The sequence below is a fragment of the Euphorbia lathyris genome, chromosome 3 (assembly GCF_963576675.1).
Source record: "Euphorbia lathyris chromosome 3, ddEupLath1.1, whole genome shotgun sequence".
In the NCBI taxonomy this organism is placed as follows: Eukaryota; Viridiplantae; Streptophyta; class Magnoliopsida; order Malpighiales; family Euphorbiaceae; genus Euphorbia; species Euphorbia lathyris.
In genome coordinates, this window is record NC_088912.1 from 68,127,938 (window position 1) to 68,141,806 (window position 13,869).

At 37.8% G+C, this 13,869-nt stretch overlaps 1 protein-coding gene across 1 annotated transcript; it reads right to left on the bottom strand.

Annotated features, from left to right (window-relative positions):
- Nucleotides 1-980: 980 nt before the first annotated feature.
- On the bottom strand, nt 981-12,701 carry LOC136221955 (pre-mRNA-processing-splicing factor 8A). Its single transcript, XM_066009435.1, has 23 exons — nt 12,216-12,701; nt 11,623-11,839; nt 11,065-11,455; nt 9,114-9,600; nt 8,236-9,026; nt 7,853-8,121; nt 7,302-7,616; nt 6,887-7,191; nt 6,341-6,795; nt 6,123-6,249; nt 5,654-5,895; nt 5,447-5,570; nt 5,180-5,369; nt 4,964-5,071; nt 4,551-4,804; nt 3,776-4,392; nt 3,588-3,694; nt 3,241-3,495; nt 2,520-3,155; nt 2,231-2,428; nt 1,872-2,150; nt 1,531-1,773; nt 981-1,428 (listed from the first exon to the last, which is right to left on the bottom strand). Exons 1-23 carry the CDS (start codon nt 12,482-12,484, stop codon nt 1,237-1,239), a joined length of 7,071 nt encoding a protein of 2,356 aa, XP_065865507.1. The 5' UTR covers nt 12,485-12,701; the 3' UTR covers nt 981-1,236.
- Nucleotides 12,702-13,869: the final 1,168 nt, after the last annotated feature.

Sequence of the window (13,869 nt, forward strand, 5' to 3'; positions counted from 1 at the left end):
ACCTTACCATCAAACCAAACACAATTACATTATTAAACCATCACTTACTTTACCTTCTATCCAAACACAACAAATTATTTCATTCACTTCACTTACCTTACCTTACCATACCTTACTTTACTTTAAAATAACTTCATCCAAACAAGACCTAAAAGGCTATTGGAGTTAGTTTTTAACCCTCCCCTTTAAATTTTAACTTAAAACCCAACTAAGGAGATATTTTTAAAAGGAAAGAAAAACGAAACTCTCATCCAATTAAATCAACACAAACAACAGAGAATCTTCAATTACCAGACGGCACCATAAAAAGAATTACCCTTCCACATCTCAATTTATTAGCTACATCATTTGCCACCTGAACTTGTTCAAAAAGGTTGATTGGTCCCCTGAATTTTTAAAGTTTCCCGATATCCCCCACAACTTACATAAAATGTTCAGTTAGCCCTTTGAATAATCAATTGATCATTCGGTTGCAAAAAAAAAAAAAAAAAGTAAGTTAAACACGAAAGATATATTAGACGCTTCTTAAAAAAAAAAGTAAAATGACCTGAGTTCTAATATTAGAGAAGATTAGTTTTATAGTTGAACAAGTAATAACTTTATTTTTAATCTATTTTTAAATTATGTAATAACATTCTAAGATGCGTGGAATACATCTAATACATCTTCCGTATTTAACTTACTTTTTTACAACCGAATGATCAGTTGATTACATTTTACGCAAATTCAGAGGACTAACTGAATAGTTTATGTAAGTTGAGGGGACTATCGGAACACTCTGAAACTTCAGAGGGCCAATCAACCTTTTGGATAAGTTTAGGGAGCAAATGATGTATTAAGCCCAATTTATTCAATAGTAATAAACATGCACACATACATTATATATATTACATTATAGGAATTAACATATAATACTCGAATATTTATATATTTTCAACCTGTTGATCCAGATTCTCAACCTCTGATTATACCCACCCATAAAAAACAAATAAGAAGTATATTCAAATGAAGCGGTTCTCACAAAAATACTGAAAGAGCCGAGCCCCATCCAAAATGGGGGACAACAAAATCTATAGGAACTTTCATTTCCAAAGCCAAAATATATACAGCTCATTAAGTAGGTTGGAGATATACATCCCTAGTCTACAAAATACAACAGAGTTATTTTCACCCCAAAAGTTTGCTGGCTGAAATGTTTAACTACAAAAGAAAAATAAGAACAGCACTGAACTCAAGTTAGTTGAATGTATCCTCCCGATCACCCTCTGCAATATCACCTTCCTCCAAGTTGCTGAACTCCAGGTAATGAGTTGGTCTGTGATCCTCGTGGTAATACTCCCTTGGTGTCCCTAGCTTTATTCCATACTTCATGCTCACTGTATGCTTCACTCCCATGAAATTGTAATTCCAAGGACCATTATCTGGAGTCTGTATGTATTCACAAAGATGAATGGATATCATGTCAACCATAATCAAAAATATTTACTCGTACAAACATAATCATAATGCAACCAATAGAATTCTACTCACCATGTAGAAACCGAGGAAGCGGTCACTCAATAACATCTGGACCTTCTCATAATGAGTTGGTAAGTAACCATGAGGATTGCTTCCTGTATCCTTGTTCACACGTCCCCACTCGTACCCACTAGGAGTTAGCTTATATGCAGTTAATGAGCACGACCCTGGAGTGAAACTGCAAGTCAATATAATGCACTTCTCACCATCCCATTGCTTGTTGTTCTCTAATATACGGGCATGAGCTGTAAGATCCTGCAAGGTTGAGATTGAGACTTTCTCAGGTCATACACCATACCACAACAAACATTCGACACATTATTAATATTAGAATTCCACCAAGTTAGCCAAACCTGTGGTGACAGCTGAGGAAGCTCATTCGGTTGGGTGTGCATCCATCCAAGAGGCTCCAGATCATTGAGGAAATCATGCTCAGGAAGAGCTGATGGTAGATGAACTTGTTGATGAGTCCCCCATTGGGGTGGCATTGCAATACACCGGATCTCTTTTACCTGAGGGTTGTCCGGGGGACTTATACCATACAAGTACCCTGAAATTTGGGTTCGCAAATCTGCTATGCATATGAACTTCTTCAAAATGTTTTTCGGCATGATATATGTATATCCAGTTTCCTGTAAAATCACGAGAAACCAGCATTAGTACATTGATTTTATTATTAACAGAGAAAAAATGTTAACATGTATGTGCTGACCTTGATATCCTCTGAATTTACATATATATGATTGACTCGAAGGTAGAGATTTGTAGCTGATATTGCTCTGACACGCCAATCCGTTTTGGAACCAAAAGCAGACTGTTCATAGGGACTTGTGGTGGTGACAATTAGTTCATCGCCATGCACATTCGTTGTCCTTGTAGTAACTGCTGTGAGCTGGCTTGCCTCTTTTGCCTGAAAATAGAAACATCACCCGATGTTAAGACTTGCCAATCAGTGTATCCATAAAACTGATATACAGATTATAATTCAGCCAGCATCATACCTGTTTCTCAATCTCTGCAATCTGTTGTCTTTGTTGAGAAGGAGGAGTGATCTCAGCTCCAAGAATGATATCACGGATCTCGGATTGTGTCAGAGCTGATGTGTTCACATTGTTCTTCTTGGCATAGTCAGAAAGTATAAGATCTCTTAAAGCAACCTCAACCTTCATCCATTGATCATCTGTTAGTGAAGGCCAGATATGGTGTGGTTCCGTAATAATGCTTTTGTCCGGTTTCAGTAGCATCTTTGCTTTTTCATTATTCACATGAAGTGCTCGAAGGATCAAAATGAGTCGAGAAAATGCAGTGTATGATGATATACTCTTCAACCAGTCATCATATATATTGAACAGGACCATTTGTGGTTCTGTTGCCTTCAGAATTAGATCCCCAAACTTCTCTATCTTCAAACATGCCTGGAATGGCAACTGTAACTCACTTCCTTTAATAACTATATTCGGGAAATCAAGCAAATGAACCTCCAATGGATCAAGCATCCCTTTACGAGTCACAATAATTTGCTTTGGTTGTTCTTCAACAGGCAAAGACCGAACAAGAGCAGCAACCTCTTCAGCAGTTTTCCACTTAGCAAGTTGACCAAGACGCTTCTGTCCAGCCCATACACTAGTGTGGATGACCTGCAAAAGATTAGATTAACAATGATCAGAATTGGCATAGCATATTGCATTATCTTAAAATTTAATACTCAATTGCATAACCAACCTTCAAAAACAGTTGACCGGTTCTTGGATTGAATATAAATATCGCACCATTTATGGGTTTTGTTGTAAGATTTCCTTCAAAAGTCTTGTGGATTGTGACACGATACACATTGGTATCATCAACGAACCATATGATCTGATTGCTGAAAATCTCACCATAGTTCTGGGATGACAAGTACGGCTCTGTAGGCTCAGACGAATACAACTGCAAACCTTTCCTTATACGCTCCCTCAAGACATACAAAGCTGGGTTTGACTGCATCAAAATGAACCATCAGCCAAGACATACACACATGTAAAACTTTCATAAATAATCAACTATTTAAATGTGAAAAGGACTTATGCTACCTTCATTATTTTATTCATTGCCTGAGCTAGTAATGGTTTTGATCCAGGAAACCAGTTACCGAATGCAGAATGTAAATTGTATGCCAGATCAAGCCCAATCATAACCCCTGTGGAAATCAAATGAATGTTAATCTAGAACAGAAGTAGAAGATTAAATGCAGAGAATAAAGAAAAGAAGAGTAACACACCAGTTGGAGATGGATATATTGACATGTTATCTGTTGTGTAATCCATAAATTTTGCCCTTGTATACCGCTCAATATCATGAGAATCATAGTCACCCCATCGGAGTTGTACATCTATCCAGTATTTATTGCTAGCCTTCTGATCAAAGACATCTTTTGACTCGGCCACAAGACTAGGTTTTGACATAGGCCACCTATGAGCAGCAAAAAGGAGAATGTCTGCACAGGAGCTGTTCATCTTGTAACTCTTTCTTGGATGAATTGTTTCCTTCTGCACAGTTTCAATTTCTAGAGCATCAAGCTCCTGATCTAAGACTTGACAGAGATCCATAACAACACTCTCATGAATCTTCTGCCACAAATGAGCTCGAAATATCTGAATCAGTGAAATCTTCAAGGTTGGAATCTTTCCATGCATAAAAATGCCAGTCAGATCTAACTGCACTTGGAAACCAACATAAACATTGGCCCGATTAATTGTAGGTGACCACCACAGAGTGAATCTCCTGTTGGGAATTTGGTTCAAACCAGACCTCTGCGCATTGGTCAGCTTCTTATACTTCATTGACTCTTCAAAACCAGATGCTTTCTCCCAGAAGAGACCTTCCCAGGTGGGGAAACTGAAAAAAAAAAATTAGACGTATAGCAGTTAAGAAGTGTTCACGATAGAGATAAAATGAAAAGGATTTCTAATGAAACGGACAACACATTATACACATAGGGCCTTCATTTGCTAACAGTTAATATAAGCCACCTATATGAAACATGATAAACTTACTATGTTCCTTTGAACAAGGTATGCTCCAGAATTCCCTCAACACCACCAAGAGCTTGGATGACATCAGTTCGGTAATTGTTCAAGTTCCATAATTTTCCATCATGCCTCTGGTGAGTCCACCAGAAAGGATTCTGTTTTAGAACTTGATATTGCTTGAAATCTGTCCGCACTCTCCATCCTTTATCATATGCTAGAGTGTGACGGTCCTTCTGAAATAAAGTGTTGATTCGTGGAATTCCCCTGTCCCAAGAATCCTGTCGAGGAATTGTAGAAAGATTAAAAAACTAATTGAAAATCTTGAGAAACTTGGTTTGAACTCAAAGCCTATTTTCAAATCATTAGAAAAATATGGAGAAGCATTAAAAATGAAAAGAAAATTAGAGAATTAACATGAAGATAGCACACGGACTTACTTCCAGATCTTCAAGTGTTAAACGCCTGTTTTGTGCTTGCGCTTCTTGCCTCTTAAGGGCATACTCTGCCCAGACACGCTGTGAATCTATGAACTCACTCTCCCATGGCTGTGCAGACACCAGTAACAAGATCAGAATAGAGATTCAGTCACACATAAAAACAGAATGATGTTATATATGTGTATATATATATCTAGTATACAACTGAATGCCTACCTGAATGTAACGATAAAGATTTGGAATGAGCTGGTCCTCCTCATGGCTCATTCCACTCCTGAAGTGGGTTACACCAACATCTGTTTGCTGGCTATAACGAAGGTCGCTTTGTGGGATCAATATGTGACCCATTGACAGCATTCCAAGTCCTCCAATTTCTTTTGGCGTATAGAAAATAACAGGAGGAAATCTGAAACCACAGTAAATTAAGATAAGCATATCAATCAAATCACAAAATCAGGACAACTGCATGAACTATAGACTAACCGGCTTGGCATTTTTGAGTTCAAACCAATCTTAATCCGAGTTTGAATTTTATTTTCACACTTAACCAGCAAATCTAAAAGTTCCTGAGTATGCACAGTAGCTTCGCGGAAATAAGTCATCAAGCCTACAGAAATACAAGGGAAGGAAATCAGCAACCAGGGATGACAAGGCAAAAAGGGTAACTTGAATTACAGCAAAATTAAATACCTATAAGGGCTGTATTCCATTTGTTGACAATTTTTGTGAAAGTAGTTGACCCTGATGACATAAGAATCTGCCTCACGCGATTTTCGAACACCTTCATATGCTCATCATCAACACGTAGAAAAGCAACAGCTGTCCGCTCCTTAGTCTGCTCATTCTGCAAATTCCAGACCCCGTCTCTGGTATTGCTGAATGCTTCCTGAGTCATCCTTATTTTAGGGAGTATTCGTACTTCAAACCCACACCTAAATAAGGGAAATAAATGTAGTCAAACTCAGGCAAACATGTGCGCAAACGCACAAACAAAAAAAAATGTAGAACATGTTATGTCTATAACCGAACGAGCATCTCAAGGAAAGGGGCTAAAGACTTTTTTCCTTCAAAAACCCTATACCACATATACTCTCTGAAGTGGTGCATTTTTTTTAAATGTCCACCAGACAAATATAAAATCACAATGTTGAACACATACATGCTGAAAAGCAAGTTTGGATTGTCCTTGCTGTAAACAGAAACAAAGCTGTTCTCCCACTCCAAAGTTGTGATGCTTCGAGGGAGACGGTTCTTCATATCCCAGAATACACTTCTCCCAAGGTTAACTGAAAGGGCAAACAAAGAAAAACAACATTACTCGTGGAAATGAGTTCATAAAATTAGAAGCAATAATTTTGTTGAAGGGGAAATAAATACCATCATGTTTCATAAGCCTCATTCTTGCATCTCTGGGCCAGCATTTCTTGTTTTGGTATCCAACCATGTTTTCATTGTTTGGATCAGGATGCTCGGTAAGATAGCGCTGGATAAGATCTCGTGCCTCTTCATGAGTGAAACGGAACAATATATGAACCCTATCAATATACCTTGAATACAACCGAATTGGGTGTCGAGTCTCAACTTTTGTATCCCAATAAGTGATGAATTCATTAGGCATCTGGGGTGGACCAGCAATCTCACTCGCTCTAGTCAGTCCAAGAAGTAGCAGATCTAGCACAAGTCCATAATACTGGACAACAAAAGAAGCAAATTGCAGACCACGTATCAAACCATATGAGTTGGTGTGACTCATGTCTTTGTAAGACAATACAACATTGTTCTTTGCAGTGACATAATCAGCTATGTTGTGATCAAGAACCAAACGAAGAAGCCTGTAAAAAAACAGTTGTATCAGAAATAGTATAATATAACACTGGAACTTAGTTCTAATACAGTTAACACCATTATCTGACCGATGATTACCTGTTTAGCATTGTCAAATCAATCTTTTCAAAGAATTTTTCAAACTTAGTCTGAAGCATTACAACACACTGGCCATCACTTGTGTCCCAAATACCCTGCAAATTGTTTATGCCTTGACACCATTTATAAACAAGCAGTGGCGGAGGCTCTGAATCTGCAGGCTTGATCCAGTTTGGAAAGAGATGTCGCTTGTCACCTTCATACCACAGATATTGGTCAAGATATGCATCTGTTATCTTCTCAAGAGGTTCAATCTCATATACTGGAATTAAAGCACTATACAAATCCATGAACTCTATTCCAACCTGCATAAAAAAAATTCAGATAAATCAGTATCATTTCACATTCTACTGCAAGGCTACTGCAAGGTAGTCAAACAATCGTCAAGGTGGAATCATCATCAATAGTAACTCACTTCTTTAAAGGCACGCTGAGTAAGCAGGTGACGCTTGATCCTTGACAGAGCTTCATGTGGGTTATCATAGGCCTGTTCAATAAGACCCAACTCTTCCCTCTGTAGTTGATTTAATCTCACAGCTACACTGTATGATTCTTTCAACCTTTCCAACGCAAGGATAAGTAGCTTAGTATCGTGCTTGTATGATAGAGGAGGAAATGGGATTGGGGAAAACTTCCTGGACTCCAGCCAATGCACAGTTGTTGTATAAATAGCAACTGCTTCTTCTGGGGTGACATATGGACCATCTTTCAAATAGTTATGTTGACGCTCCTAGAAGGCAACATTGGAAAGTAAAATTACTGAGATAATGAGAATAAAGAACATGCACAGAGAAACAAATAATGGACTGGAGAGCATAGTTAATTCATTTGTAGAACATGTGGCAGAAAGGCCAATGAAATATTTCAAAAGAAACAAGTAATGAAGAACGTAGCTAACTAACTCATTTATAGAATACATGGCCGAAAAGGAAATATTTCAAAATATATCTCAACAACACAAATTACCTGTTCAGCCTTCAGCCAAAGGCGAGTCAACCTTCCTAGATTTTTTCGACAAACTGTCTTATCAACAGTTGCTCCTCTCCTTATACGCTCACGATTATAGTGAGCAACGTTTGTCCACCAGTCTGCTTTTGACTTGACATAACGAAGAATCATATTTTCAATAGGAACAGGTAAGCCAGGAACCTTCCAGGGAATGTTCGCTTTCCAACAGCGCCAAGCCTCACTAAGGTGCTGCAGAATGGTTCTAGCTTTGTTTTGCTTGATACCCTCTGCAATGTTAGCAATGCATTACCATATTAAACAAATGCTGACCTAGAAGAAATAAAAACAAGTAGGGAAGAGAACTAGACATCAAAAGAAAAGATAAATATTTGAGAAATAACCTGGCATGGCATCAAGAACATCATGCATCACAGCAGCACGAAGCTCCAAGTCAAAGTGACTCTCAACACGTTGCTTAGTAACAGTCTTCGCTGTTCCTTTTGAATGGCGCCCTTCAAATTGCCGGGCAAGAAGATTTCCTAACCAACGCTCTAGAAGAGGCACAATACCACGTAGGAAAAACAACCATACCCTCCACATTGGTGCCCAAAATCCACATCCAGGTCCTTTACCAACCGGACCAGTATTGAAGCGGTAATATATCAGATGCTTCAAGTCTTTGCACATTCGAATCTGTCGCATCAGTCTGTACTTGTACCGATACATTCCAGTCAACTGACCAACATGAGAAAAAATGTATTGCAAACCATCAGCCAGTTGGAATGCATCAACATTACCCAGGCGGAACTGGATATTTGCATCCACCACAAGTTTCGTCAAACGCAGAATCTCACGGCAGAGATGAAAAGCATTACCAAACCTTGACTTCTTCCGCTCCTTCGTAGTAAGTGTTTTCACAGGCTTAAGGTTAAAATTATAATCAAGATGGAGGTAGTTCAAATTTTTCCTGTGAATCAACAGATTCAACATGTTGTATCCCTGCTTACAAACTTGTAATCCTGCTTCAGCCCAATCAAGTTCAGTAGTTTGGAAGAACTTAGTTGCTGCTAGAGACCGAAACAAATGCTTCTTTTTCTGTGCTTTGGGCGGTCGATGATGCAGTTCATTCAAGACAAAACATTTCAACAATTTCTGATAGCTCACCCTAACCTTCACCGGATACGACGGAGGACTGAAAAAGATAGAACCAAATAAAATTAGATTGATCATATAGGAAACAGAGGTTATTCATAAGAAGCAAAGAAAATTAGAATCTCACCAATGCTCCTTATACCACTCAGACACAAGGGGTATATCTTCAGCTCGTCGCATCCGACCTGATCTCATGTTGAAGGGCCGTGGGGCAAATAACAGCGAAATTCCAGCAGCTGTGGTGTCTGTATAAAGCTGAGTTTCTTCCAGTAAAGGTTCAACTCCTTCTGGCATAATGAAATCATCATCCTCATCATCATCATGAGTCTTCTTCTCGCGACGTTCCTTGTTAATGGAGGTTATAGGGTGTATCAGTGGATCATAATAGAATGCAGGTAAATCAGGATCTTCAGCTTTGATGAACATGACCATGGGTGTGTGATATACACAAAGTTTTACTTTCCTCGGCCGATTGTTATAAAGGTGAGGGAATGCGATTCTATATTCTGTCCTCAGAGGTGACCGAATAATAAGTTTGTTAATATCATTAAACTCATTCCAATCCTCATCCCCTTTTTCCATGTCACGGTACAAGGGTTCAAACTTTGGGCCACCTGCACAAGAGCAAAAATAGAGAAAGCCATGAATACAATCAGAGAATAAAAAATGTCAAGAATGTTCAACGACTCGTCAGTGTAATTTACAATCCTAGCATAATTGACATCACATAGGAACTATCCACCCAAATGTATTCCAAGTTCCAACAAAGTGAAATTCTAGACTTGATCCAAGTTCCTTTGCATATATGTTCAGGTTATGAGAAAGAACAAAACACATGATAACAATAAAATTTGAAACAATTGAGAAATTGGAACAGTAACAAGCTGCATCTGCAATACAGCATAATTTTTTCATGAACTAAAGCAGATTTTGCATACAAATGCTTGGCTTTTGTCGGATATTAATATGAAGTGGACCTTTAACTATAAGCTTAAGCTTTTAGTTCAATTGGTTCGGTGACATGGTATCAGAGCCTCTTTGACCAAGTGGCCTAGGGTTCCATTCCTGACAGCCCCATTTGTTGATTTAATTGCACGACATGGTAATATGGGCCTGTGTTGTGCACGCTTCAAGCCCAGTGGGCATTGGCGTCTTGGGGGGTGTCAGATATTAATACGAAGTGGACCTTTAACTATCAGCTTAAGCTTTTAGTTCAATTGGTTCCATGACAGTTTTCAAATGCTAACAGATCTCAAAAGAAACCAAACAGAGACAGACTGCAAGTTCAATCAACTGCCTTAACTTAAGCTCAAAAAGCACGTCGTTGTCATTAGACATTGGTTTAACCAACTTTACCACACAAAAAAAAAGGCCATAGGCAACCACTATACTCAATGAACTTCTTTATCTTGAAACGATTTAACTGAAGCACGAGTTAACATTGTCTACAACTTAATCGCACCTCCATCAGTAGAATTTATCAACTGATAGAAAATTCAAGACACTATAAACACGAAGTTTATATATATAAACTAGATACTCCCTCCATTCCATTATATAATTCTAGGGTACTTCACACAAATTAAGAAATACAATTAATATATAGTCAAATTAATGAATTTATATTGGTTAACTAAAAAAAATCTCTCTGTTGGAGAATAAGATTGGAATGTTCAAAAACACATGGACCAAGACAAAAAATTAATGCTTAAATTCTTGGAAAACTAGAATGACTTATATTTGGGAAACAAAACTAAATGACTTATAAAGTGGAATGGAAGGAGTAATAATGAAATGAAAGATTGTGAGAAAAAAACAAACATACTACCAAATCAAAAGATCGCGCGAGCACCCAGTAACTTCTACCTCATCACCCAGTGAAAATAATATGACCATCTCTATTCTACTAAATAAGTTTTATTCAAATGGCCCGCTCAAAAGAACATCATTAACACCCTCAATAACAAAATTGACTAAACATACAAAAAACTTCAAGCTCATCAACATTAAAACACAAAAAAACAAACACATAAACACGCATGACTAGAGTGCTTGATAATAGAGTTATTGACATATACCAGGTATGCACATGTTCAAGGCTTTAGCTGTAAAGAAGGACTCCATGTCAAACAAGTAAAAATAGTTGCGATCAATTAGATCAGAAAGGAGCTGCCCTGCCAACCGATGAAGAGTTGCCATAATGGGAAGGGAGAGATGCCACTTCCTATAACTTGGACCATTGATTAGCTTTGTTTTAACAAGAGGCTTATGGTCATAGAACCATGTGTAAACAGCAGAATCTTCTTCTTCATCCAACTCTAATTGAATAGGCTCCAAAGGATCAACATCTAACAAATTATCAGCATAGTCCAATGGCGGTTCTTCATCATCAAATGGTGGAAATCTCATTCTCTTGAAGTGTCGCCGGTCCCTCTTCTCTCTTCGCATCATGATCCACATTGTACCCCACTGCAGAAATATCAAAAATAATCAGTTGCCTAAAAAAAAGAACTGAAGCTAAACTAATTGAAATAAAATGTCAAATTATGCAAAAACAAAGGATATTTATTAGTACTTCTAGTTGTCTGCCACAAACAGAGATTAGACAAACAGATATTAAGAGAGATACAGCATACCTGTGCTAAGTAAATAGGCTCAACAACCCATGGGATTTCATTCACAAATGTTATGGCCCCAGTAATATGGTACAGAACCTTGACATCCCGAACCTGCTCCCAGGGCATTGGCATATTTTCAAGAAGCTTGTAAACGGCATGCGGAATGAATTTAAGTGCTCCAAGATACACACGTTTATCATGCCGATATTTCTTGGAGGACATATCCCCATGGTCTCTGTCCAAAAGAAAAGAAAATTTAACGAGCAAATTTAACTAATCATGTGCAAGGTCACCAATATCAGGATTCAAGACAAGCTTCAGTAAAATATCAGATTTTGGGCAAGCTAATGAGCAGTTAACAAGTATTATCTAGTACCTACTATTCGCAGAACTTACTAAGAATAAATTTATTTAACAATTAAGGTGTCATTTTTTAGGAGAAAAGTAGGAACATTAATAAAACACTTACCATCTAGTTCATAGCTGACCAAAACAAGAATTCAGATTTAAAAAAACCACGGCCAAAAGCTAAAACAGAAATGCCAGTAAGTCAGATACTAAAAAACGCTAGAAAAATCACATTGGTCTCAAAGCAAAACCCTAAACCTCACCTGATAATTTTCCTCACATGCTCAGGAGGCATGTCCTCTTTCTGAGTCTCTACAAATCCAAATTTTCTTTTGTCACTGTATCTCTTCGTATTAAGCTGTTGCCATTTCCTGGCCTTTTCTTCCAGCTTTGCCTCCGCCTCAGCTGGCGTAGGAGGATTTCGCGGTGGGAGCACAGTATAAGAAGGCTGTGCCGGGATAGGTGGAGGCGGTATCGACGGAACGACCGTCCCCGGCGGCGCAATATGCGGCTCTCCATTATTATTCCACATGTTGCTCAACTCAGGATCTAAAAGAGAAACCCGAAATCACTAGAAGAGACAGTATAACAGATCGGAACATACAATCCTGTATATATGAACTTCAACAATGAGCTCTGAAGGTCGCTGGTATTTGTTTGTTGGGGTTTTAGGGTTTAGAAGAGTTGAAGCCCGGCCTTCGCTCAGTAAGAAGTGTAGAAGTATAGCGGGCACTCAGAGGAGAAAATAAGCGAAAATGTGGGGAGGAAATGGGATATATGATATATACTGATTGGAGATAAAGCATAGCGGTGGCACGTGACGTGAGTACCGCCTTCCTTATTACAATCAAAATTGAGGCCCGTCGCATCCAAAATCCAACTTATATCGAAGTTCATGCCAAACCCACTAACAAGCAATGTTATCATAATCGAATTGGACATCAAATCGGATTTATAAATGGATCACGGGTTATTTGGTCTGACCGGATGGTTCGGATTGGTCGAACCGGATGATGTAATAAATAAATAAATAATATTTATATATTAAATATATATAATTAATTTAAAATTATTTTTATAATTTTATATATCTAAAATAAATAAAAATTTCGCTAACTTTCTTAAATATATAACAGAATTTTTTTAATACAAAATACGCCTAACTTATTTTTTTCATTTTTTGTTTATTAAGGTGGTATATTATTAGAATTATTGTTATTTACTTTCACCTCTAAAAAATTTAAAGGGATGACATGTGAGACTACTAGGTCTTGAACTGTAAAAATAAAAAATAAATTTAGTAATACAGACGGATAGAAAGACAGAGAAAGAGTAGTAGAGTAGACTGCTAGGTCTTGAACTGTCATTTAGATGTAATTCATCTCACACGTCTCCAAAATCCCCACATAAAATCCCTCCCTTTCCTTCTTCCTCTCTCCTCAAACACTTCCATTCTTCCATTTTTTCTGCTAAAAAAAGCTTCATAACAGCAAAAGAGCAAAAAAGCCACAGCATTTGGTTTATTAGCAGTATTTTGTTTTAGCAGTATTTGATTTCTCTTTGCTTTCTTCATCTCCCTCTTCTCATTTCTCTGCATTTGCCGGCGGTTTAGTTTCTGCTACTAAATCTCTATTTTTTTATTTAATAAACTTTTTAAAAATAAATCTTCAAAAAACCGGGGTTGCACCGGTTTCCGGTCCGACCACCGGTTCTCGGTTCAACCCCAGGTGAGTCCGGTTTGTTGAAGATTTAACAAACCGGACTATATCGGACTGGCTCCTGGTCGGTTTTCGGTTCGACCGGCCGGTTCGGTCCGGTTTTTATAACATTGCTAATAAGTGGATTACTAAAAATGTTTTTCAGTTTAAAAAATCTAACAGTTACATAAAAGTAAAAAAAATATAAAAATCCAATAAT

Bases quoted from the DNA above. Each gene is read 5' to 3' on its own strand.
- LOC136221955 (XM_066009435.1), bottom strand. From the start codon at position 12,484: ATGTGGAATAATAATGGAGAGCCGCATATTGCGCCGCCGGGGACGGTC. The intron at 5,896-6,122 runs GTATGTGTTCAA...TCCCTTATTTAG, and splicing joins CCAAACTTGCTTTTCAGCAT to GTGTGGGTTTGAAGTACGAA. The intron at 3,496-3,587 runs GTAGCATAAGTC...ATTTTGATGCAG, and splicing joins CAATGAATAAAATAATGAAG to TCAAACCCAGCTTTGTATGT.